Source organism: Lutjanus erythropterus, chromosome 6 (assembly GCF_056507025.1).
Source record: "Lutjanus erythropterus isolate fLutEry1 chromosome 6, fLutEry1.hap2, whole genome shotgun sequence".
Lineage (NCBI taxonomy): Eukaryota > Metazoa > Chordata > Actinopteri > Lutjaniformes > Lutjanidae > Lutjanus > Lutjanus erythropterus.
Window position 1 is genome coordinate 23194510 of NC_139322.1, and position 26330 is coordinate 23220839.

The 26330-nt window shown below is 39.4% G+C and overlaps 1 protein-coding gene across 2 annotated transcripts; it reads left to right on the forward strand.

The window, feature by feature from the left end:
* The first annotated feature begins 2750 nt into the window (after positions 1-2750).
* atf7a (activating transcription factor 7a) lies at positions 2751-25631 on the forward strand. Of its 2 annotated transcripts, XM_084721246.1 has the most exons (12): positions 2751-2830; positions 11604-11675; positions 17788-17884; positions 18124-18236; positions 18668-18832; positions 19023-19171; positions 20453-20546; positions 20643-20765; positions 22182-22331; positions 22637-22825; positions 23312-23417; positions 24410-25631. In XM_084721246.1, exons 2-12 carry the CDS (start codon positions 11628-11630, stop codon positions 24640-24642), a joined length of 1467 nt encoding a protein of 488 aa, XP_084577372.1. In that variant the 5' UTR covers positions 2751-2830; positions 11604-11627; the 3' UTR covers positions 24643-25631. The 2 variants fall into 2 exon arrangements, with proteins under 2 accessions (XP_084577372.1, XP_084577371.1); XM_084721245.1 differs by lacking the exon at positions 2751-2830 and having other exon boundaries at positions 11562-11675.
* Positions 25632-26330: the final 699 nt, after the last annotated feature.

Below are 26330 nucleotides of genomic sequence, written 5' to 3' on the forward strand. Positions count from 1 at the left end.
AAGTTCTGAACTTTGGCCAAACATTAAGAGGATGGTCAAGAAATAGCCGACTGTATTTTCACATTGACCTTTTCAAAATAATACTAAGGTTAACAGTAGAAGTTCCAGTTCTCAGATCCTCCACTGGGGGTCTCTCTAACCTCATTTCTGATTTCACATTCATTGGTTTGTAAAACAGCTTCTGAATTAAATGTTTAGTGGGATTTGTATATTGGAGGAAAAGTGTAATGTTACGTAACAATTGCTGCGGATTACATCAGCTGCTTCATCTTTAATGCTTTATGCAATCTCAAGTTCCAACATTGTGGCTCATTTCTAATATTTTGGTCTGTTATTTGAGGCGTATACACCAGGCTGCCCTGTTCTACCACAGTCAGGACGTCCACTTCCAAAAAGACAGAAAGAATAGGGTGAGAACATCAGGAAGGAAACCAAAGCAATGGGGGAAAAGACCCCCCTTATTTTCACTGTTCATATGTTCATAGTCTTAACAATTGTATTTTTCTCATGTGAATTGTGACACATTATGCAACAGTATCAGAACACATCATAAAAAGGAAATACATTTTAACCACTTAAAAAGTAGAAAAAAGAGAGAAAAGTAATCATAGACAGCCTCCATGTACATGTGTGTGACTCAGAAATAACTGAAGTGAATTTTATCTATATACAGGGTGTCCATAAAGTCTCTTTACAATTTAACAAATGTATTACAAAAGCAAATGAATAGACAAATCTGTGGAAATGATTAGAAATGTGCCTCAAGGGGCTTTAAAATTTGTACAACATACAACACCCTCTGTCCTTAGAAACTGGGTTTGAATGAGGAGAAACTCCTCAAATCCTTTTAAAAGGGGCAAATGTAAGAAACTTCACGAACAGCATGAGAGGAGGCCACACAGGGTGACCAAGCTATAGAAATGAGCAGATGAAAATAAAAGATGTTAAAGGATGATAAGCTACAAACCAAACAAACCAAATACTGTTATCTAATAGCTGGTTATATCCTGTAACAGAAACAATATGTGTCAGATGCACAATCAGTCACTTTTTAAGAAATGGTGAAATATACACCCTATCTGGGTCTTATTAAAGACACATCTCACATTTTCTCATACTGCAGAGGGATGTTACAATATATTGAATATTGCAATATTGTAATAAAAAGTCTCTCAATACCATACTGAACCATGATGATATCTACTGTGATATTACATGGTTAATTATTTTATTATTTTTTTATTGTATTTTGTAGAAAGACTGCTCCTGACTGCATTGTTTGTGTTTTGTAGTAAGTCATGGCTGGGTACTTTTATTTTATTTTATTAAAGAAGGAAAACAGAAGCACTTAAAAAGAGAATTAATGGTTTAACTTTTTACCCTATATTTCATATCAAGATGGCTGCTGTGAAAAATATCTATATTACAGGACAAAAGAAACTCTTTTTAAAATCTGTATTCAGAACAATTCAGTAAAATACAGTACTAGCAGAACTTAGTAGAAAATTTTGTAGAAAATTTGATTAAGTATTCCTTAAAACAATATAAACAGATTCAAAACAGCAAGGCTAAAGTGACAAAATAAATAAATAAATATAGACACATACATAAATGAAAAATAAAGTAATAATCTTTGGATATAAACATGGTATTTAAGGTAAGGTGTCTTCATATTCCAGTAGTCAGCATAACAGTCCTCGATTAGATTTCAAATTAAATGGCCATTTTTGCAATTAGTATCGCAATCCTTTACACCAGTTAGTCTGAGTACTTTTGTATTACTTTTGAACCACTTAAAAATCAAACATTGAAAATATTGCACCTTATACTAAAAAATGGACACAGCCACCAACATTTGAGTTTTCTCAAATTATTTTTTTTCTCTTTAAACATCTCAAAACATTTTCAGTGTAGATAAAATGCAGTTTTCCAGAGGATTTTTCGTTTTCTTGCCACATCCGCCACAAAGTGGAGCACTTGTCTAAAAAACCCCATAGACACACGTTTCATTGATTATAATGAAAAATAGTGTAAGAATTTTAAAATCGCTATACTCCATATATGAAATCAAGTGACCATTAACAATGTAATTGTAATAACTAGTAATAATCTATAATATATAATTAAAACAAATTCAACTGTAATCTTACTTATTTTTGCCATCTGATTATGGACTCCTTATTACATGTAATCTGTTAACACCCAACCTAAATTCGATTACAAATAATTCATATTTTGAGACCTTATCGGCAAATCACAGACAATCCGTGATAGCAGAGCCAATTAAATGATTAAATACACAACAAAAACACTCTGTCCTAGTCAAAACATCAGAATTGTGTCTAAGAATGACAAGATTTCTGTATTTGCTGGTGTGCATTGGCTACTATTAGCAGAGAGGAAAAACTATTCTTAAATACATTCTTATGGGACAAAGGAAACTCGTTAAAATCCGGAGTTTCTCCTCAGGACGTCTGGATGTCATGTCTAGAATGGAACCCTTGATTTGTGAAACTCCCGCGAGATTTATACGCGTTCTTACTTCGTTGTGGCACTTGCACAAACTATTAATTTTTATATAATGTGACAATGCTGTGCTTACTTTCTGGGCAGTTTAGAGACAGATAATGCTCGGTTGGGGTTAGGAAAAGATCATGGTTTGGCTTCAAATGATCACTCCCGCGAGATCTTTCGCGTACCTGGGGTTCCCTTCCAGACACAATCACGTCTGGATAGCTAGTAGGAAATCTCGCGATGATTCGACGTCAAGGGGAGTGTCAAATTCCAAGAGAGAGGAGAGGAGAGGGGAGCCAGAGAGAGGGGCGCAAGGGTGAGTTTGTAAACACTTTATTATTCTTTAAATTCACCATAGATACGTCGACTGCACTAAACTATGACAAAGTGTCGTTCGGTGCGCCAGTTTCCAGTATTTGTTACTGTTAAAACAACGCGTCCATGTAAATGTCTAAACTGTTGTGGCAGCTACAACGTCTCATTCGGACCCACTCTGTCTCGCTTTGCACTCAAGTGTCAGTCCGCTAACCAACTAACTGCTAGCTTTTTTTCTACTTTTGTGCTTTTGACTGTCCGCAATGCCTTTAAAACACACCAGTTCACTTCGGATATAATTAAATTAGTGTTTTTGTGTGTTTGTTGTCATGGTTGAACCTCTTAATAGCGCTGTTATTACTCATTTTGAATGTGCGTTCGGCCTGTTGTTAACGCTAGCCACACCAGCTAGCCATTAGTTTTTCATGGATACAAAAAGTTGATTTCTGGTTTTTAACCAATAAGATTCATCTATTCGATGATAGTGACAGGGTCCAAAGCTTTGTATGTATCAGATGCTGTTGACTGACGCGCTTTTAGCCAATTGCTAGAAAGAATAGGCGGTCTTGTTACGGGAAAAGGCAGGGCTAATATGCCTAAGCGTCGCCAAACGTAATGAAGGCTAAAAAAGACAAACTTTTTCAAGCTCGTCTGGAAGAAGGAACTAAAGTTTGCAGGACTTCGGGGCTCTAAGTTTGACATTGACCTCCTTAACGTGCCTTACTCTCCACGAAAACTAACTGCCTGTCTTGTTTTTTGGCGGCATAATATGCTGTAATGATAATCTGGGTCTGCATGAAGAGTCTCTAAAGAAGTCACAGTCTCAAGTAATAATGATATCCATAGTATTGCAATCTGAGCTGTTGAACGCCCCAGGATCCGCATCCCCATGCATGTCAACACCTTCATTAGGAATGTAGGTCATGTTTTTGGCAGAGTTGAACCTCATTCCATCACATAGAGTTACACCAGAGAAAACTGCAGCCTGTTTTGTATAATCAAACATCTCGACCCACTCTGCATTATTAAGTTAAGAATAAATCTGAAATTTTATGCAACGTAAATATTATTTGCTGGAGCTTTAACAGAGTAACACTAATACAGTTAATATTTAAAAAATATAATGAGCATATATGCTTTTAGATATGCTAGGGACATCACAATTAATTGAAATATTGAAATCGCAGAATGTAATATCCAAAAAGCTGCAATCTGTGTGTAAAATGTGTGTAACAAAACAACATTATAATAAAGTACTGTATTACTGGCCTACAAATCTTGTTCTCCACATGTAAGAAAAGATGTTTGTTTACTCTAGACCCAAACAATTGTAACATCACTATGATGTCAATAGTTTGTTTGTCAGTGTTGGGATAAGAATTATTGTTCACACCATTGTAAATCATATTGCACTATAGTAACTGCAACACTTTTTTTTTCTTTTTTGGCCATAGCATGCAGCCCTAGATGTGACAATATATTGACTATCGTGATATTACAATAAAAAAATATCTCAATACTGTACTGGACTGTCATGATATCTTCTGTGATATTACATGACTAATTATTTTATTTAAAAATTTTAAAATACTACTACTGATTACTTCATTGTTTTAGTTTTGCAGTTGTACATACATACTTAAAACATTCATCACCAAGACAGTTTAAGCCAATTTTTGGCCCATGCCTATGTCATGGCTCCCTACTTGTATTTTATTTAATTTTAATAAAGAAGAAAAGCAGAAGCACTTCACCTTCAAGTTAAAAGAAAAAAACAAAAAAAAAAAAAAAAGTTGTCATTTTTTTTTAAATGTTTTTTATATCATGATAAAAATCATTTAATACACTTTTTTATTGTGGTATTATCGTGCCTTGAGTTTTTGGTATTGTTACATCCCTAATACAAAGCCTACATTTTATTATCGGTTTGCTAATTCAGTATCCAATGCTATAGAGCATTAAACCAGTAGCAGAGGCTGTGCAGGCTGTACATTTGTTGAGACCCAAAAACAGAAAGTGACACGGTCTTTTTCTTTTGAAATCACGTAATAGAACCAAAACCTCACAGCAAATGCTTACAAAAGTTTCCGACCGTGAATCCATTCAGCACAGTGTTTCTGATTTAATTTTAGAAAACTGCCCTAGGTCCATCCTGTGTTGTCCTGCATTGTCTGCTAGCTCGGCATGGATTTAGCTTTTAGGCCCTGTTAGTTATGCAGACATGGATATAGGATTTCATTTGTTCCATTTACGAAATCTCGGGTTCACTGTGCTTACATAAGTACATATTCGCTGTTGCTGCACACACCCAGCTACAGCCAAGGATTCACATTTATAGGACCTCACCTGCGATATAGCAAATATCCACAGTCCTTTAATTGACTAATTGCTAACCGCGTTTTTATTACTTTCTTTCGCTGTTTCACCATTTCACACTCTCTCTTCCCCTCCTTTACTTTTTTTTTCTTTTTGCGGGGTCTCCCCTACCCTCTGGCAATTCAAGCCTCAGATTCCAGCGTCATGGCTGCAGCGCAAGCTATTAATACAGTTTGTTTAGTCAGTTTCCTAGCAGGCTGCATCAAACACTGGATGGCTGTGGCTGATTATAGCTGGGACTCGTTCCCCTACACCTGCTGAGTCGGAGAAATCCAAGTTAACGGTGGGATTTTGGCAGCAGCTCAATGAGAGCGACAGGAATTAGGGCACTTTGAGTGCTTCCATGTCACCTTGGATGAAAGGAGGCGAAAATAGTTGGACTTGATATCCACATGCCTGTAATGAATATCAGTGGAGTGTATTGGGACTAATGTAACTAGCAGACTGATTTATTGTGTCTCACAGAGTTGAGGTCTGCATGAAGCTGAGCATATTACTGTGTGCATTGCAACGTTAAACTATCAACTCGTTAAATAGTTTATTCTCAGTGAGACATATCTGATCATCAGAGCAGTAAATTAACTGCATAATTTCTTTCTGTATACATGTGAATCTAACAGTAGGGCTGCCCAATTAATTACACTATTATTGAAATCACAGTATGGCCAAGTACAATGTTGAAATTGCAGAGCCAGAGCCAAATCAGAACTTTTTCTTCTCTTTGTTTGGTACAGACCCCAACACATGTCTCATAGTCAGGATTTTTCAGTAAAAATAAAAATTGTAATGCAAAAATTATCATTCCCACTAATTAAAGCACGTATGGCATTCACAACTTCAATCAAAATAATCACAATATGACTTTTTTTTACCATATTGTTCAGCTGTAGCTGCAACTAATGATTATTTTCATTATTGATTAATCTGCTGAATATTTTCACTATTGATCAATCAGTTTGTTCTATATTAGTGGTGACACTATAATCGGTTTGACGATCAACTGCTATAAAATTCCAGATGATTTGTATTACCATGTCAGTTTTTAATTATTGTGATAACTGTTGTGTGATTACCGCACTTTGAGAAACTCACCGGAAATTCTGTGATAATATTACCATGATAATTTTGGTCACTGTAATCATGATATGAAAGTTTCATATTTTTTCATCTCTAGTCTATGAAATGTCACAACTTGTGAAAAGTGCTCATCACAGTTGCTTTAGGAGACAGGAGAACATGCATGCATTCAACACACATATCTAAAGGCACAGATGGTTAGCCAGATCCATATACAGTAGTTGTTTGTGGTAGAGCTGAATAGTTAATCGAAATTTGAGCAAAATTGCAATATGGCCTACGGCAATTCTCAAATCGCAGGAAGCACAATATGTGCTGTTGAAATGTGTGTTAAACTACCATTTTAAATTAAATATTGTGCTGCAGAAATATCCTGGCCTACATATCATATTTTTACAGACTTAAAAAGCATATTTGTTTGGTGCAGATCCTTTCAAAAATCACACCATAATGCCATGTTTTAAATGAAAATGAGAATAATGATGAAAAAAAAACAATGCATTCCTTCTAGTATCACAAAATCATATCGCAGTTGCAATATTAGTCAAAATAATTGCAATTAGATATTTTTTCCAAAATCGTTCAGCCTTAGTTTGCGGTATATGGTTAAATTTAAAACTAGTGCAAGTGAACTTTGTGTAGCAATCGATAAGCAGAATCAAAATGGATATTTCTTAATGATTCTTTTGAAATCATAATTTTGGAATAAATTCTTATTTGGAATTAGTTCTCAATGCTCAAATCCAACCACAAAGCCAAGCAACAGATGCCAACGAAAAGACCTTAACACATCTGTTTTAATCAGGTTAAGAAATAGGTTGTTGGGGCAGCTCTGAAAACAAATGTTATTTTCCATGCCTGTCATCTGAAATTTATGGTGGAAATCCCACATTTCATGTTTGTGCCAGGCAGCCAAGTTAATGTCTAGCATGTCTTTAGTAAGATGTAAACTCTGAAATCTGGTCCCACTCCTCACGCCAGATGTGTCCATTTCCCCACACAGTCCACACCCTCACTATAACGAGCTAGAAAGAGTATCTCGTTTGCAGACACATTGCTGCCCAAATAGACTCAGTGGATTGGAAGCACCTTGTGAGGACCCTGGCACCAACCTGTTGCCTTTCTCCAAAGCATGGGAGGTCTGCTTCAGCCACACTTTGATCTGCACACAGGGGGACAGGGCTTTTTTCTTGCAAACACAATGCAGACTCTTTTCCTCTTGAAGACGCGGAGCTAGCTGAGAGACACAACGGTTAGGCCTGTTACAGGCCCAGTCGGCGTCATGGGAGAGCGTTGTATTCCAGCGCAAGGCTTCAGTAATCATGTGTTGGCTCAGGGGCAGCTGTCCTCAGCAGAGAGAGAAATGGAGGGAGGAGGGAGGAAAATATACTGACTTCAACATTGGGAAAACTTTCAGACATTTATGCCTCGCCAACATAATGAATAATGTGTCCCACTCAATAATGTTAGAAGACATGTTCAATCCATGTAGGCACAGCAAAGGTTAATGTGGTCAGTAATTCAGTAATATTACAGTTCTAAAAAATGATAAACTAATGTTAGTCCCCAGTTTGTGGAAAAGTTGTACATATTAAAGTGTAACTCAGGTATTTTTCAACCTGAACCCTATGCTTTTGTGTCTAAGTGAGTAATGGGGACAACATTTTTTAAATTGATCCATAGGATTGTCATGATACCAGATTTTAGACTTAGATACAATACCAGTATAAAAATGATGCTTTATACATCTTTTGATCCCAGAGCAAATAGAAAAAAAACCTTGGCACACTAATTATACTAATAATAATACACTAATTTTCCCTCTTTTTTTAACCTGTATATTGCTGTAACAGAAGTCAAATTTCAGATAGAACAATAGAGACTAAACTGAGCTGAAGTCTTGAATGAACACTTAGATTATTTGTTTATTGCTTTTATGTTATTTTTTGGGCTTTTTGGCTTTATTTACATAGGACAGCTGAAGATATGACAGGAAAGGGGGAGAGAGGGGGGGGGTGACACGCAGCAAATGTGCTGCAGGCGGGAATCGAACCAGCAGCCGCTGCAGAGGACCGACAGCCCCAACACATGGTGCACACGTCCCACCAACTGAGCTACAGGGGCGCCCTGATATTTCAATCATTTTGATAAGCTTATCGGTTTACTGTCGTGGGAGACCGCAGCCATCAAAAACAAAACTGAGCTACAAAGTAATCCTCCTTAAAGTACTTGTTTTTACCACTGACAGGCTCAGATCATTTTTATAAGTGTCTGACAACATTATGGAAAGGATCTTTGCAGAGACAGACCTTTTTGTTAAAGAGTAAGATACATTTTGTTTGAACCAGAAACAACTTGTTTTATCGCTCTCACCAACTCACTTTGCAGAAACGTTCATTTTGATATCGTCATTGTCATCTTTGTTCAGACTTGACAAAAACAAAATAAAACTCACCAAAAACACCTTGGCTCTTTTTTCCACCACTCCTAACAATCACCAGCTAACATCTAGAGAGGAGTGAGAAAGAAGTTGAATGTCAGAGAACGAGTGTGGAGAAATGGCATTTATAGTCAGAATTTTCACATCTAATGCAGGGAACTAAAGGCTCATTTCAACCAAAAAACAGAATTGGTGATTGTCGGAGCAGTGTAAAGACTAACCAAGACTTGTTTGGTGAGTTTTATTTAGTTTCTGTTGAGTTTGAATCAAGAGAATGGTTAAAATTAACATCTCTGCAAGGGGAGTCTGGTTAGTTCGGTGAGAGCAATACAACAGCAGTTCCCGGTTAAACAAAATGGATTTTGTATCAATCTCTGTAGTGACCCTTTCCATCATGTTGTCAGACACTTGGAATTACAATCTGAACCTGTCAATGGCAAAACAAGCACTTTTAGTGGACTTTTTTTGTACATCGTTGCCTGGAGGGATTACCTTGTAGGTCAGTTTCACTTCTGAAAACTGCAGCCCTCTCCCTCAGTACTGGACCGATTTCAAAAACTGTCACCCACGTTAATCACTTAGACACAAAAACATGGGACCAGGTTGAAAAATGAAGTTACCCTTTAAGTTAAATAATGCATGCAATTTTTTAAATTAACATGATTAACAAGTCAAAACAACACAGAAGTATAGAGGCTGTAATACCATCATCATCGTCAAAGTTAAAGTTCAAAAGGTGAATCACAAGACATTTTGAAGGGCTAGTATTAAATTATTGAAGTCGGACGCCCTGCATCCCTGCTCATGTCTGTGTTTAAGCAAAACCTTATTCAGTATTACAGTAGTCAGTGGCTTTTGTTTATTGAAAGGTTTCTACTTGTATACACAGCAAGGTCCTTGATGCATGCTGGTAGCTGCTGTACTGTCAGTGGGACAGCGTTGTGTAATCGCTGGCAGACGTCACTTTGGGCCATTTGAGAGCACTAAAACATTAATGTCCCCTGTCCATCGCCACCCCTCCAATTCCCTGATTTAAATTCTATAACCAAGTTATTTTTCTAAACGTCCCAGTTTGTCTTCACATGGAGCGTTTGTTGTTCCGCTGTGCAGAGCAGTACAGAGTGGGGTGGTTTGGGGTTGGGGATGAGTTTGAGACAGCTGATAGAAGCAGCAAGCCTTGCACAGCTTTAGTCTATGTCATCTCAGCTTCAGGCACAACAGGAGGAGAAACCAAACACAAGCACATCTTTAACTCTTGACAATAGACTTAGTAGAAAAGATGGATGTAGTATTTGGTTTGTGGTCCTGTGGAAGCTTTAGAAGTGTTTCCAGTGTGGTCAGATGCCAAACAATGCTACCCTTATGTGCCTCTATCTTTACATCATTACCAAATATCTGTTCTGAGTTAATAGCACCCCAATAATATCCTTCATATTACCTGTATGCTGTTATATCTCTGGGCTGGACTGTGAAAATAACTATCATTAAAAATAACTTATCTACCTTAATGTACTTTCATTGCAGTTTTCAATGAAGAAATTATGTGAATTATTTGTGCTTACAATGAGAGTAGCTACAACAACCAATCATGTATCACTAGAACTGTGACAAACCAGTTAGCCCACTTCAGATGTCCAGAATCTGAAACTGGTCGTACTGTGACAAACATCAGAAGTGAACCAACATTAGCATTACTAGGGCTGTACACAACATATTGACCTTCAAAGCTTTATCCATAATCAAATTCTAAATTTTCATTGTAATTCATCTTGGTCACCAGCTATCAATGGTAGATAGAGGTGTAAATCACAAGTTTCATCACAGTATGATATTGAACAGATACTTTTGACAGCGATACCATGTTTGCTGATATCACAAGGTCTGCCACAATCACTATTTATTGATAATACTGTATTGTTAAACATTGAATCTATATATAGATCCAGGCTGATGTATTGTTACATCCTAGTGGCAGATACATCTATATGCTATAAATGATATAGCTCAATGTACTGTATTATTTGAAGTTAAAATGTACTGATAAAAAGTTTAAAGGTTTTCTTTTCCTGGACTTTAGGTTGAAGGTCAAAAGCCCAAAGATATTCAGTTTACTGTCATAAGAGGAGTAAATAAACCAGAAAATATTCACATTTGAGAAGCTGAAAGCAAAAACAATTAATCTGTTATCAAAATAGTTTGTGATTAATTTAATAATCAATATTAATAAATAATCTATTAATTTTTACAGCTCTATTTCACACATAGAGTAAAAAATGTTAGCCCACATTAGATTTTGTCAGTAATGTTTGGTGACAGTCTCTGTCAGTATCTCCACACAGAATAAGCAAGTTAATTAGGACAACAAAAGAGGTAAAGTGTCAGGTCAGTGTGAATGTGCCCATTTGAAGATATTTATGTTGTGGATTCACATGAGAGTATGGATGGAGAGAGAAACAGCTGAGAGCGACAGAGGCTGAATGGGGGGTACAAGAAGGTAAAAGGTTGGGAGGTGCTTGAGAGGTGAGGAGAGGGAGTGGTAACGGGAGAAGGAGGGATTTGGAGGTGAGGGAAAATGAGACAGGAGGGAGAGAGGGAGACGTCTTTGTGTAAGCGGTAGCTGTCGTTCTCTCTGGTAAGCGGCTCCTCATTGGCCGGCCAGAATCCCCCCTGTGTGAAGGAAGTATCACCAGGGAAACTTCGTCTCGCTGCCTCTGTGCATGTTTTCCTCCTTGCCAGGGTTATTTTTAAATAGCATTCGGCTTCCTGCTCAGACTACAAGCCACAGCATCCCTGTTTTGTTGTTTTCAGGATTTTTGCCAGTTCACAAGTTAAGAAAAAAAAAAAAGCCGCAGCAATGTTCTCCTCTTCTCCTCTCCCACAGTTACATTGCAAGCTCTTTGCAAAAATGGGGGACGACCGACCTTTTGTGTGCAATGCTCCTGGCTGTGGACAGGTAAGTCTTCTCACTTCTTATCCTGGGCTTCAGGTGTGTGAATATGTGTGTGATACAGGGTATTTTTGACCTTTTGTAAGTACTCTCCAGCTGTTAACTCTAACTACTTATGATTGGATGTATATTACTTCTAAAAAAAAAGTATAAAAAGAAAGATACTGAACATGAAAAGGCTTGACTTGAGTAGAATAAAGCCTTATATAAACAATGAGAGAACTTGATAAACCTGAAAAGACTTCTGGTCTGCCGTCACACGCGATCTTGATGCCAGAATGAGACTGTGATTTATGCAACACTCTTTATGATCACCACATAGATAGCATTCTTGCTAACATGCTGTCTTGTGAGACAATGCTGTCTCCTTTAGCAATGACTCACTGGAAGCTCCAGTGAGTAATCAGAGCACAGTTATTGTTTCAACCTGTCACTGTTGACTTGTAGCGCCTGCAGACACAGGTTTGAGCCGCGGCAGTGACTCAGCTGAGTGCCAATAGTGCACTCACATGCCAGTAACGTGGTGTATTGTCGGGGCTTGGCCCAATATCACAGCAAATTAAAAGAAGTGTGTTCTAACACTCGTGATTATTCAACACAGGAAATATCATGTCTGATGTTGTGCTCAATTAGCTGTCTGATGTTGTGTTCATCTGGGTGTGATGGAGCTCAGCGAAAGATTTTCTCTCCTGGGGTCTGGAGGAAGAAAGTGTTTATGTGGTTAAGAAACATTTGTGATTCATAAGGCTTCTCTGATCACAAGCGATCTGTTGTACTTGGGGGCTGTGGTTTGAACAACAGACATGTAAAGCAGTCTAACATGCGTGTGTTGGATAAATAAATGATGATTTGTTTGGCTCATTTCTTCTCAGAACATTATGGACACCTAGGGAGTCTTTCCCTGAAAATTTAAACTTTCATGTGGCATGTTTCTGTGATGTAAATACTCTGCATATTTCATTTGTAGATATCATTATTAATTTAGTTGGCTGTTAAAAAACAGAATCATGTGTTTTTCAAGGCCAAGTGACGTTGATGACAGTGTCGGTCTGTAGGTATCAATTTGAGCTCAATATACACTCTCTTTTAGCTCTGTTTTGGTCTCTGCCTAAAGGAAATATATGGGTCTGTAGCTGCTAAATACTCCACTATGTTCATCAGCTAGAGTTACTCTCTAAGTTTGTATGTCTGCAGGGAAAGCACAGTGGATTTATCAGATTTTTTTCCACTGAAAATAGGAATATTGTTGCTGGAATTGGGGGTTGATGAGAGCAGTGGGACTGAACCAAAACAATGAAAGTAGAGCTGAGGGAAACAGCAGAGGAGGGTGATAGTCCTCTGTAGGTTTGTCACTACTAGTGCAGTGCCTGTTCACAACAAACCTGCTCTGAATGGGCTGATTGCTCGGCCTCTGGTGTTGCTGATTGCAGCTTTCTGTAGAACCACTCGTCCAAACACTGCAGACTTGACACTGACTGAGTAGGGTTATCTAAACATTAACATTAAAACTCTAATTATTCCACCAACCCTTGTGAGAGAGGGTTTACCTTAACCCTCTCTCTAGATTGCTCTAGGTATAAATTTTATTTAAATTAGAAACTATGGTTGATGATAAAATTATCCAGCTGGCCACTATCAGCCCGTCAGTTGACAAGTGGCAAGTTTGTATGTTTCCTATGTCCAATAAATAAAGAAAATAAACTCACAAAAAGGCAAGAATGGAAATGTTCATATACCTATTTTCGTTATTAAACAGAAAAACTGTACACCTTCTGAATTCAAGTTTCTCTCTTTTGCTGAACTAAGACATGCTTAATTGCCTTGTTAACCCATTGTTATACATATTTCATTCAAAATGGACAAAAAAAATAAATACAAAAATAATAATAATAAAATAAATAAATAAATAAATAATAATAATAATAATAATAAAACTCACCAAACTCATCTTAGTTAGTCTTTATGTTGTAATAATCCCCAACTCTGGTTTGGTTGAAATATATCGTATAAAATATTTTGTCTACAGGCTTTTTTTTTTATCTCGCTCATCCTCTGGCTCAGTGGGTATGTACTGTGCCCCTGAATGACTGATTCCACTAGGGAGCATGTCTGTGCCACAGTTTTGATCCGTCTGCAGCCCCACCAGCAGTGTTTCAGAAGCATTTCAGCAGCTGAGTGTTTTGCGTGCCTGATTATGGTTACTTGTTCAGATTTTGCTGATTTGGTCCTCTTTCCTTGCTCTTATGTGTCTGCCATGGATAAGTACACTGTCTCTTTTCTGTCTGTCTTGTGATCACGAGTCTGCACGGGATCTTTTATTTTGAAAATTGACCAAATTCTTTCTACTTTTTCTTTGTCTGACTTCCTGCCCGCTCGATCTGCTCTGTGCTAATTGCTTGTATTTGAAGTGGAGCAGAGCAGAGAGCCACTTCTGGGCGCACCAAGGTGCTGCTGGTGTAATCACAAGCATTGTGCAGAATGACAGGGATCAGCTCCGGCCGCCGCAGCGCAGCCGTAACGCAACGCAACCGTGCCTGGTGGAATTTAGCTGTGACCATCATTCAGACCATTAAATTTACTAAATAAAATCACCTCCAAAAAACAACAGGCAATACCCAATCACTGATACATTTGTCCAATCATCCGAGTCTATTAGGAACTATCTGATCAAAGAAAAAGATACTCTGCAAAATTGACCAGGCACTTGATTGTAAACTGTCAGCACTCAGTCATAGTTACATTTTTGTTTGTATTAAAAAGGTGTTGAGGTTCAATACTCAATCTTACATATTAGCTTAGACATGAGTTTATATTTGTGTATGTTTAAACATCCTTTATGTTACAAGTGCCTTATGTCCAAATGGTGTTTTACTGCTGCCCTTTACTAGCAGCAGTTGTCTACCAGGAAAGTCTGAATCATGCCCGTTATAGAACAAGGATGATTGACTCCTGGCTTTGCTCAGGGTTTTCCTTTTACCACGTTAACAACAACAACAACAACAACAACAACAACAACAACAGCTCCCCATTATATGATGCCCAGTATTTACTGTGTGGGGAGGGATAATCCAAGCTCCCAGTATCGCATACTGGGAGATTAGTTAGAGATAGTTTCCTCTGCGAGACCCAGCCGCCATGTTCAGAGGAAAGAGACAAATCAGACATGCAGTTGTATTGGTGATGCTGCCTGGTGTGGCTAAAAATAAGCCCCCTGACACTTGACTGTGTTTCCACTTCACTCTCTCACGACTGAACTCGCAACTGCAACACGGTGCCCCAAAATAGGCACCAGCGAATGGTGAATAGGCTGGTGCCAGAGCCAAGATTATTCCTCCTCCGCCTCTGACTGATTCACCTCACCACTTCTCTAAAGAAGAAGTGCCGTGTCTCAGATGTTAGCTGCTGGTGCTTTCTTCTTTAGGTCTGATCTACCCAAGTGCCAGACCTCCTGTAGCTCCCACAGTGGGTACCTGAGAGGAAATAACAGAACATGGACTAATGTAGAGCTTTACTGAGACACAGTTTACACCATCCACGTGTTTTACACAGTGACTCGTTTGACAATAATGATGATAAAGCTACAACAATTGATCATGTAATCAAATTAACTATTAAAGTAATTACAAACTCTTTTGATAATCCATTAATCATTTTGAGTATTAAGTGAGACAAAAAAGTCAAAATTGTCTGATTTCCTTTTCTTCAATGTGATTATTTTCTGGTTTCTTTGCTCCTTTATGACAGTAAGGAAAGGAGTCAAAACTAATAACTACAGATTAAAAGAAAAGATTATAAGAAAGCCTTTCGATAAAAATAAGTCTTCAAAAGTGATTTAATAGAAGATACTGATAATAGCGTTCCGCAGGCAGGACAACCCACAGCTGAGACCCTCTAACAGCGACTCCTTTAGTCTTTAAGTGTGAGGAGCAGCTAGCAGGTTCCAGCCTGATGATCTGAGGCTGCTCACTGAATGGTTGAGGAGCAGCAGTTCAGATATATATTTGGGCCAGGTCATGCAGAAGTTTAAAGTAATAAGTAAAAACTTAAAATCAGCCCAAAACAAATTGGTAGCCAATGTAAGGTCATTAAAATTAGAGTAATGCGTTCTCTTTTCTTGGTGTATGTTAGAAGTCTTGTGCCGCATTCTGTATAATTTGGAGTCTGTTAATTGGTATCTGCTTTATATCTGTTAACAGACTGTTACAATAGTCCATGAGGAGATAAATGCATGAATAACAGTTTGAGTGTCATTAAAGGTGCAATGTGTAAAATATGGCCAGAATTTAAAATATTCAAAACGTAGCTAATATTATCAACAGAGTGTTATGACATTATGTCACAGATGTCTGTGTATTGTGTTGCAGAGATATCTACTGAAGTTAGCATGCTAACCAGCTAGCTCTGGCCCATGCTGTCAAGTAATATCACTTTGTACCTCCAGAGGCAGTAGTCTGATCCACTTGTAGTTTGATGTATGTGAGTGATGATGTTTCCACTTTCACAGGCTCTCTTGGCTTTTCTTCTATTAAATAAACAAAATAAACTCACATAGTGTTAAGAAAGGAAATATTTTACACATATTGTCTATAATAAACCCTACACCTTCTGAATTCAAGTTTCTCTCTTTTACCAAACTAAGATGAGCTCGTAAAACACACTTAAAACTTGCCAGAAACAAAATGAAACTGACCAAAACTCTTTGGTTTGTCTTTCTGCTGTTTAAAAATCACCAGCTAGGTTTGGTTGCAAGTGAATCCTTAATCCATCGTGTTAGATGTTAAAATATTCTGGTTCCTGGCTGCCTCTCTGATGCCTGACCTCCATCTTGCTCCTCTCTGCTTCGCATCTTTACTGTCCGCCTGCCATCCTCATTGCTCTTAGAGTTGGAGTCCTGGTCAGAGCCACTGTAAATCACCTCGGTACAGTATTCATTGTTGTCAAGCTAGCCTCTGTCAGTCTCAGAGGCTATGTTTGGTCCCGATCGAGCTGTGTTCACTAAGGGGCTGCTGAGCCGTTGCTGTTGCCCGCGGTCTTATCATAAATACTTCACCGGTGTGCTGATCTGCAGGTCGTCCAGACTAACAGCTAACAGCAGCTAGTACAGTTACAGCCAAAATAGTTACAGCAGAGAATATAGTGAGAGGCAGTTACATCAGAGTTACCTTTGACAGGTGGTCATATTTTACACATTGCTCTGCTAAAGTCAGCATTGATCATGTTGTAGCAATATTTCTCAGATGTTAGTAGTATGACTGGATGACCTTGTAGTGTTTTTCTCAAAAGTGAGGTTAGAGTCAAAGAGCACACCCAGGTTTCTGACATTTAATTTAACATTAATTGATATGGGACCAAGAGAGGACCGGATGCTAGGATGCAGACGGTCAGGGCCAATGATAACAATCTCAATATTATCAGAATTTAATTTGCTGCCATCCATTTTTTAATATCTGCCAGACAGTTTGTAAGACTAGAGAGGTTTAATGTGTCAGTAGGCTTTACTGGAAGATACAGATGTGAGTCAACAAATAATCCAGTCAATCTTCAGAGGAGAGACAGAGAGGTTGTCATCATGTGCATGCATAACATGCCAACAATGAGGTCTCTTCTGCAAAAAGATCTTACACTTTGCTTTTGCATCTGTTTTGGTGCGTCAGCTCATTTGCCTTTGGGTATTTATTTGTACCAGTGGTTTTAACACTTCTTCAATTTGTTGACATGTTCGGCCCTTGCTCATTTCCCACATTTCTGTGCTGTTAGAATTGAGCTGTCATCCATTCAAGCCCTTTTTTTCTTTTTCTTTTTCTTTTTTTTTTTTAGATAATTCTAGTTCGTGTTAAGATATTTGAGCCCACGTCCTGCAGCTATAATGGGCCCGTACAGAGCTTTTAAGACATGAGGAATTGTACACCACAGACACAGTTTTCTGTAGGGTTTGTCACATAATGTGTACACTATAGCCTGCATGTGTTGGGCCACATCTCCAAGAGATAATCTGTCTGTGATTATTGCTATATGATATCTGGTACTGTAGGTCACCAGGACAAGTAGACAATTACCTGCAGGCCATTTCATATTATGCACTTATGTTTTCTCTTTTCTTCTTGTTCACTTGTTCCAGAGGTTTACCAATGAGGACCACTTGGCTGTACACAAACACAAGCATGAAATGACACTGAAATTTGGACCAGCCCGGACAGACTCTGTCATTATTGCAGGTACTGTTTGTCTATGTAACAAATGGGTGGCTTTTCTCGTCTTTTGTTAAATGTCCTCTCCCAGCATTCAAATGAAAACTGTTCAGCATACCTCAGCGTCAGCGTGTTCTAACACAATCTCAAGAAAAGCAGCTCCAAACACACATTTATGACATGGGTTTCTATATTCAGTGCTAAGTGTGAGCCAAGTGCGAAAGCGCTCCTTTGAATAGCTATCTCTGTTCATTCCCTTTTGCCAGACCAGACACCTACTCCCACCCGCTTCCTAAAGAACTGCGAGGAGGTTGGTCTGTTCAACGAGCTGGCCAACACCTTCGAACAAGATGATGATGACAAGAGAGCAAAGAACTCTGTACGAAAGGCTTGTGTTGATTATTTTATCAGTGTGTTCATCTGTGTGTGTGCATGTGTATGTATGCCTTTTATGTATTATTATGTACAAAAACCAGTGGAATGTTAGGCAGAGACTCCTACAGTGATAAATTACTTTTTACTTCCTTATTTCGTACCTCAAATGTTGATGTAATCAAAAATTATTGCTTGCAAAAATTCCTGCCATGTGCACTTTGTCCGTGATCATTAGAATTTAAAGTAGTGGAGGCAGCAACTTGTCAGATGATTTTATATGTGTATTGCATTCAAGTATAGTGTTTTGTAAATGACTGTGGTGGTTGTTTGGCTTGTTTGATAATACCCACTTCCTCTATTTAATGTTCTGCAGTCTATGAGAATCTGCTATTATCAGTGGTTTGAAATTAGACTGTCTCTCACTGTCCTCCTCAGCTTCCTGCACCCAACTCTGTGGCTTTGGACATGAGCCTGCAGACGACATCAGACGTGAAGGTGAAAAAAGAGGCACCTGTAGAGGTTGACTCCTCACCACCAGACAGCCCTGAATCTGTCTCTGGACAGTCAGATAACAGCCAAGAGCCTCTGGTTAAAGGAAAGGTAGGACAGAAATCGGAGGAGGGGTGGGTGGAACCTTAATGATGTAGAGAGATTATGGCTCAGATGTATTACCTGAATGCCCCTCGAGGGAGAGAACATTATGTTTTTCTTGTGTTGAAACTCTATTTTGCATGACTAAAAGCTGTGTTTTAACTCTTTCACATAACTTATCTCACTGCTCTTCTCCTAGGACACACCACCCAGGAGTTCAGCCCCCACCCCGACTATTGTGCGTCCAGGTTCCCTCCCACTACACTTGGGGTTTGATGCCCTTCAGCCCACCATGCCATCACCCACCTCTGTCATCACACAGGCACCACCTTCCAATCGTTCTCTCGGGTGAGTTAAGTTCAACATGATTCTGCTGACCTCTGCTGAACCTCTGCAACCGTGATTCACCTCTTAAATATTCCTTTAAGTACAGGGTTTTCACAAAGTCTTGAAAGTTCGAAAAATACTTAATTTTAACCATTATGTTTTCAGGGTTAGGAATATTCTTGATTTTAAATACACTCTTTGAAAAACACTTGACTCTCAACATAGCCTGGTGTTGGTAACTCATGTAAACCAAAAATCTTTAGATATTTCAGGAGCTAGATTGACTCACATTGTTGTTGAAATGAAAAGGAGGCGTTTTATTGTTTTTCGTTCCACCCAACATCATGAGGATGATGTCTGCCCTCATAATGTGAGCACATCCTTTTGACTTTTGACACTGGGTGTGCTCGCACATTGGAGGTAGCTAGCTAACTACTGCTCATCATCTACAAGAGAACATGTGGATTTTGTTAGCACTTTAGCACCTTGCCAGGCCGTCATTTTAATGACAACTGGCTGGCTCTCAAGAAAAGAAATAGTTGGGTAGGTCCTCTGTTGATCCTTTACTCTGGAAATTAGCAAGCATTGAATAATCATGATCAAAACATATAGTCAAAGTTTAAGGTGAAATGTGTAACACCCTCGCGTTTAAAATTAGGTACTGTCCAAATTACAAAATATATGAGCAAGTTTTTCCCCCCCGCCCCCTCCTCCTCAGACTCAAAGCTCAGGCAGGTTGCCTGCAGGATGCAGGGGCATTGAACCTACATGAGTGCAAAACAAGCACAATATTATACATTGACAATGACACACTGTAAATTGATCAGCTTTTTATAACTCTGTCAGTTGTCTGTCACTGTAAAGCTAAGCCAGTTTTCCTGCAAACAAAAGCCCACTGCTCTGAAAATATACACTCTGGAGCCACTCACCCACACACCTACTCCCTCTAAAAGATAATTAATGATTTCTTTGGACTCATAAACACAACACAAACTCATTCGGTGAATATTCAGCATTATTTTAGCTCCATCTAAAATTAATAAATGTAAATTGACATATATTTAATCTGTAAAGACCTTATGTTTTGTCTTAAATCTGATTTAAGTTTCTGTCTTTTTTGAACAGCTTTTGTATGCACAGCTCGGTCTAGTGACAACAGATGAAAGTGAGGATATTGTGGTTCTGAAGTGGATATTTTTTTCCTAGATGGTGATAGTTGCTATGTTACAGAAACTTTGGAGTTTATACAACCATGACTAAACCTCCTGTTCCTGTTGTCCCTCTGTTGTCTTGTCTGTCTAGTTCGCCAACCAGCCATTACCCCATGATGATGCTTCCCTCTGGTCAGGCTGTGCCTGTGCTCCCTGGTCCAGTGCAGATGCCGTCTGTCATTAATGTAAGGCAGGCCAACAGTCTAAATTCAGTTTAATAGCTTAAACGTTTGTTCAAGCTGTTTATACATGTGTGTTTGTGTGTCTTATCTGGTCTCCAGCTGGCCCGACCCATGTGCATGGTACCCAACATTCCTGGGATCCCCGGTCCTCCTCTGGGAGGTAGCAGCAGCGGCTCAAACTCCCCCTCCGGCTACAGCAGCATCCACTCAGAGGCCAAGATGGTCAGCACTAGTTTAGCTCTCTATATTTATCTCTTTATCTTTATCTTTTTGTCTCCATCTTCACCCTCCAGCCTTCCTCTGCACTGGCTTAGTTTGTTCATCATATGACTTTTTACTGCAGTTACTTGTTTATTTAACCCTTACACCAGGACAGCTCAGTTTGTGCTGAATTAATGACACTGCACAGCACAAACAGAGCTCTGTGTAAGGATGCTTTTCAACTGTATTTCAGATGAAAATGAAAATATTTTTATAGTATTAACACAAATACAAAATATTCACTTTAGTAGATTATTTACACAAACTGAGTGCTCTTCAGTCGCAAGTGTAAGATCATTGGGGTAAAGGGATGTTTTGTTGTTGTGCAGAATGTTTTGTGAACACAGTTACACATATAGGGATGGGTTCAATCATTCACTACTCCCTGACACTTACTAATCATTGTCATTTTATATCATCACTGCAAGGAGTAGAGTTGCACAACATCAAGAGCATCATCTGAAAATTGTTCCAGCAACATACTGTATAACTTTAGTAGGCTCACATCAGCTATGAAGCCTCCAGAGCTGAACCCAGTACAAAAGGATGTCACGTGAATGCGCTGCTGAAAACAGACTGAAACTGTGTGACAGTGTCAGGTCAGCATGGGCAAAGATCTCTGTAGAATTACAGTGTCGCTTTAAATTCACGCCTCGGGTTTTTCCCGAGGCAAAGGGTGATGCAACCTGGAACTTGTTTGATTATCCTGTGAACACAAAAACTGATTTATTGCATGTATAATATGCATTCTCAGCAGCCTGCTTGCAGAAGAAAACAGCAGCACACCCAAATGTCGCTAGAAATAAACCGGCTTTCATCACACAATGCATCTGCTCTATAAGTGTGATAAACAACCTGTGTTAGGCTGTGCTGAAGATTAGTAGAGTTGCAATGATTAATCAATTAGTTGTCAACTATTAAGTTAAATTATTTTGAGAAGCAATGAATTGATTTGAGCTATTTTATTTTATTTTACAGTGAAGATCATTGTTGCAGTTCTAATGATTAAGAACTAAAGGCACATTCAAAGAGGATCAGGCACTGCAATGAAAATGCCAGTCATCTCATTCATTTTGACTAGGGGCAGTGGGTTAACACTGCAGCGGTGAGTGCCACAGGGAATGCAAAAAAAAACATCTACCTGTGGCATCGACTTTTGGAGAAATGCAATCCAGTGTCACGCTGTTTAATTGATAACCAAAAATTATGCTTAAAAAAATTAGTGTCATTGCTTTTGAATTTCACCTGCTGTGTTGCTTTCTTTGCCTTTTTTGCTCTTAGGTCTTTTCTGGAATGATAAAGCTGTTTTTTTTATACTTATACTACACTGTTCATACTGTTGTTTCGGGCTGACGCCATCTCATTGTTCTCCTGTAGCGTCTGAAGGCTGCGCTGTCCCAGCAGAGCCCATCAGGACACAGTATGGGGGTCATGGCCATGGGCAGCAGCCCCATGGTGCCTCAGAAGGCAGAGCAGAGCCAGCTGCTCGTCCAACAGCCAGATGCTCCATCACCTGCACAACCTCAGGTACACTGTGTTGTCTGTAATTGAGAATCTGACTGTAACTTGACTTTAAATGCCACTTGAGTTTGGAAAATCTAAAAAATGACCAAAAATAACTGAGCTAAAGCAAGTTTAATACATGACATATCACCTGTTTCGGTTATAGAAACTGGGCTGCACTTCTTGTAGTGAGATGACTATAATGTGCTCTGACTGAAATAATGAAACTGTGACTCAAACTTCCCTTTTCTCTCTCGTCTCTCTTCCTCTCCACTCCCCTCCCCTGTCTGTCTGTTTCCTTCTCACCCTTTCCCCTCTTCTCCCTCCAGGTATCTCCAGCACAGCCTACAGGTGGGCGTCGGCGGCGGACGGTAGACGATGACCCCGATGAGCGAAGGCAGCGCTTCCTCGAGAGGAATCGGGCAGCAGCATCGCGCTGCAGACAGAAACGCAAACTGTGGGTCAGCTCCCTAGAGAAGAAGGCTGAGGAGCTGTGCACTCTGAACGTCTCACTGTCTGTGAGTGGGTCTGGAGTGGGTGGGTGGAGATGAAACGTGGCCTGTGGGAGGCCTGTGTTAATGTGTTGACAGTCACACAATGACTGCGCCCAGTTGAGAGGTTTAATCAAGGAAGTTTGAGGTGTTTTCCAGATAAGCAAAATGTCTGGGTAATTTAACAAATGGGTGAGGCTACAGGACTCTTAACCGTGGAACTCATTACAACTTGTTTCACATCTTTATTGTGTTATTTGGTGGTTTCAGGTTATTTTTACCACATGACCACTTTTCCACCACCAGCTGAACTGTAGTGGAAACCAGACTGTTTACCCCTTTAGAGCATTTCCCAGATGAAAAACAAAAAAATCCATTGGGGAAAAAGTTTGAAAGGACTGTCTGTTTTGAGTTATATTATGTTTTTTTGTTTGGGCATACTCCTTGTCTATGATATGAACTCTCTCTGAATTATTGAAAAATGTTGTATACCCTTATTTTCTGCTCTTTCAGAATGAAGTGTCTCTGTTGCGGAATGAGGTGGCTCATTTGAAGCAGCTGCTGCTGGCCCACAAGGACTGTCCTGTGACCACCCTACAGAAGAAAACTGCTTACTTAGGTGAACCTTTTATATTTATGCTGTGTTACGCACCTGTTATTAACGCGTCTTGGCTGATCCAGTCTGAGTACGTGATTTCACACTGGGTATTACAGTGTATATCTAGATGTTTTTGCGCTATATTGCAAATATACGCTATATGCATATTGCGTATATTCAAATAAACACTAGGGCTTGTTTGTCCATTTGGCTGTCCAATCAGTAGATTCAGCTACTTATTTGTTATTTGTTTTTTGTTTTAGTTCAGTGCCACACTAAACCTCCAAATCAGCCTACACGAGCCTCATGCTTCACCTGACACTCTGTGAGGCGTTTAGATTTTTTATTCTTATCTGCTCTGTATGCAAATAAACACCTGTGAAAAATGTTGTTTATAACCGGTGGACCACATGTGTGGCTAACATGCTGAGACAAATGGACACCAAAGAAAGAAATAATTTAATATGTAACATTTGACAAATTCAAAGGACCTAAATAATTAATTTATTGTAGACAGTGTTTTACAAGGTTTGTGAAGTTAGTCCTAACTCAGCAGCTCACAAAATTGTGCCGTTTTTAAGAGTCTGGGGATATTGCAGTGTGTTACAGTTACTAGTGTGTTTACAATTTGCACTGCATTGAACCAAAAGATCTACTCAGATGTCAGTTGAGTAGGCAGTCCTTCGGTGTGGCTCAGGATGCATTGCTGAAAGAATGAGGTCACATGCAGCTCAGACCACCTTCAAATGTGGTCAGTGTGATCGCATCTCAATACGTCCTCAGTGCGTCTTGGTTTTGATCACAGCTGCACTTAGAGCTGTCAACTTGTGATCTGATCATGCAGGACATGTGTTAATACCAGGTGTAAACAGGCTTTTAGATGCTGTTTAACAATAAAGGTAATGTTTTCAGCTTTTCAATAACACTGGTGTGGTGTGTATTCAAGGTTAAAAGTAATGTTTTTGCCAGTTTAGGTCTAAGTCTGTATTTGTATCTTCTATTTTCTTCCTTAGCTGCAGAAGAGAGCATGAAAGACACCTCAGAGCCCACAGGATCCCCTGCTCCGGTGATCCAGCACAGCTCTTTGGCGCCCAGCCCCTCTGCGGGGCACAACGGCCTGAGCTCAAGGGCAGCAGCTGAGGCCATGGCCATGTCCGTGCTGGCAGGAATGGGCCAGCAGCAGAGGGCTGAGAGCGGACCCTCTCACATTATCATGGCTGCACAGTCTCAATCTGCTGCCAGATGATGAGCGATGCCACCACGGCCCAGAATTGGCTCACACTTGTCACCCAGGGGTAAAAAAGAGCAGCGGAGCCTCCCGACCTCCCCCCTAAGTCCAAATTTCTAATGTCCCCCCTTCCCCGTGCTCCTCTACTCTCTCTGCCCCTCCTATAGAGCCATCATGCTGTGGCCTGGAGCTCAGCAGCAGCCTTCTGGGAACGGACTGAGACTTTTGAGAGAGCTTCCTGTTCACTTTGCCATAGACTACAGGGGCTGGACTCCAACCTCCCATCCTCGCCCCCCTCCCACCCCCGTGCTTTCCCTGCTCATCCCTCCTCAGCCTCAGTCAAAACGATTCTTCACTGGACTGTAGGACTGCATCGCTCTGAGTGTACTGCCGTAATGAACTTCCCATGTGGACACACTCGCACCACACGTGTCTCTAACACGCAGGTGTTGCATAAACGCTCTTGATCAAATCAGATACCAAACAACACACAGGGCTCCACACTGTTTTCAGGAGGGAATAGTGCCTTGTGCTCCTCGACTTTTTAGCCATGCACACACCCACACACACGCCATCACAACACACATCCCTATACATCCTTAGCTCCAAAGATGCAGTAGTTGTCTAGACAGTCGTCAGTGACTCAGATCTCAAATATTCACTAAATGGTTCCACCTCGAGGTGAACTCAACACGGACCCAAAAACCTTACCTCATTACTCCCCTTTATGATGAAATTGATGAACTGTGTGTGTGATTGGCTCTGTGTGTATGTATTTATGTACATCAGAACATAGCAGTTTGCTTACTCCTGATCTGATTCGTTAATAGCTGGATTGTTAGCATGTGACTTTTTCTATTAGGGTGTTATGTTCTTGATACAGTATGTGCAGCTATATTTTTTTAATTAATTGGCACATCCTCGCAGATTAGTCCCCAGAACCAAAATACATTGGATTAACAATATATTAACTTAAAGGGATAGTTTGGCTTATTTGATGTGGGCTTGTCTGAGGTTGTCCATAGTCAGTGTATTACTTACAGTAGATGGAGGTCAACATGCCCCCAGTTTGGAGAAACAGCAGGAGTACCAGTGTAGGAGGCTAAGCAATCTAGTGCTGCTGACACGATCAATAACAAAATGTATTTTAGTGACCTAATAATGTAAGTGTATGCTATGTAAGGCATAATGTACACTGAGCAGGTCTGACGCAAAGGGGTTAATTATGCAACAGTTACCTGCTCACTGTGCCTTATTTGGCTTATATGACTACTTACTTAAAAAAAAAAAAGTTATTTGGCACAAATTATTAGTTTAAAAATGATTTTGTTGACTTAAAAATTATTTTATTCCTCCTTAAGAGTATATTCAGAAATAACTGACCTTAGAATGCATTAATTGAGTGTTTAAAAAAGCTATGTAATGACTTTAGATTGTTTTTACCGCTTCACCTTGCCTTTAGACAGTCTTTTCTGGCAGGAAACCACTGTTGTATAAGACAGATTTATCTCTCTATAAAGACACCAGAATCCTTCGGCGAAAACAGTAGTTTTACCTCGCAGAAGATGGGAGTTGCTTGTCTTGATCAGTTAGTTTTCTTGTGTTCACAAACGTCACACAATGACACTAACAGTTTAACCTTTTGAGGCAGGACTCCAGTGTTGTGTGAGGTTAAATTACTACTATACTACTACAGGAGTCTGGTT

What these genes read in the sequence shown, in the direction of transcription:
- atf7a (XM_084721245.1), top strand. Translation starts at nt 11,577, where the DNA reads ATGTTCTCCTCTTCTCCTCTCCCACAGTTACATTGCAAGCTCTTTGCA. An exon ending in CATCACCTGCACAACCTCAG is followed by an intron (nt 22,332 to 22,636) that starts GTACACTGTGTT and finishes TTCTCCCTCCAG; the next exon opens with GTATCTCCAGCACAGCCTAC. An exon ending in GAAGAAAACTGCTTACTTAG is followed by an intron (nt 23,418 to 24,409) that starts GTGAACCTTTTA and finishes TTTCTTCCTTAG; the next exon opens with CTGCAGAAGAGAGCATGAAA.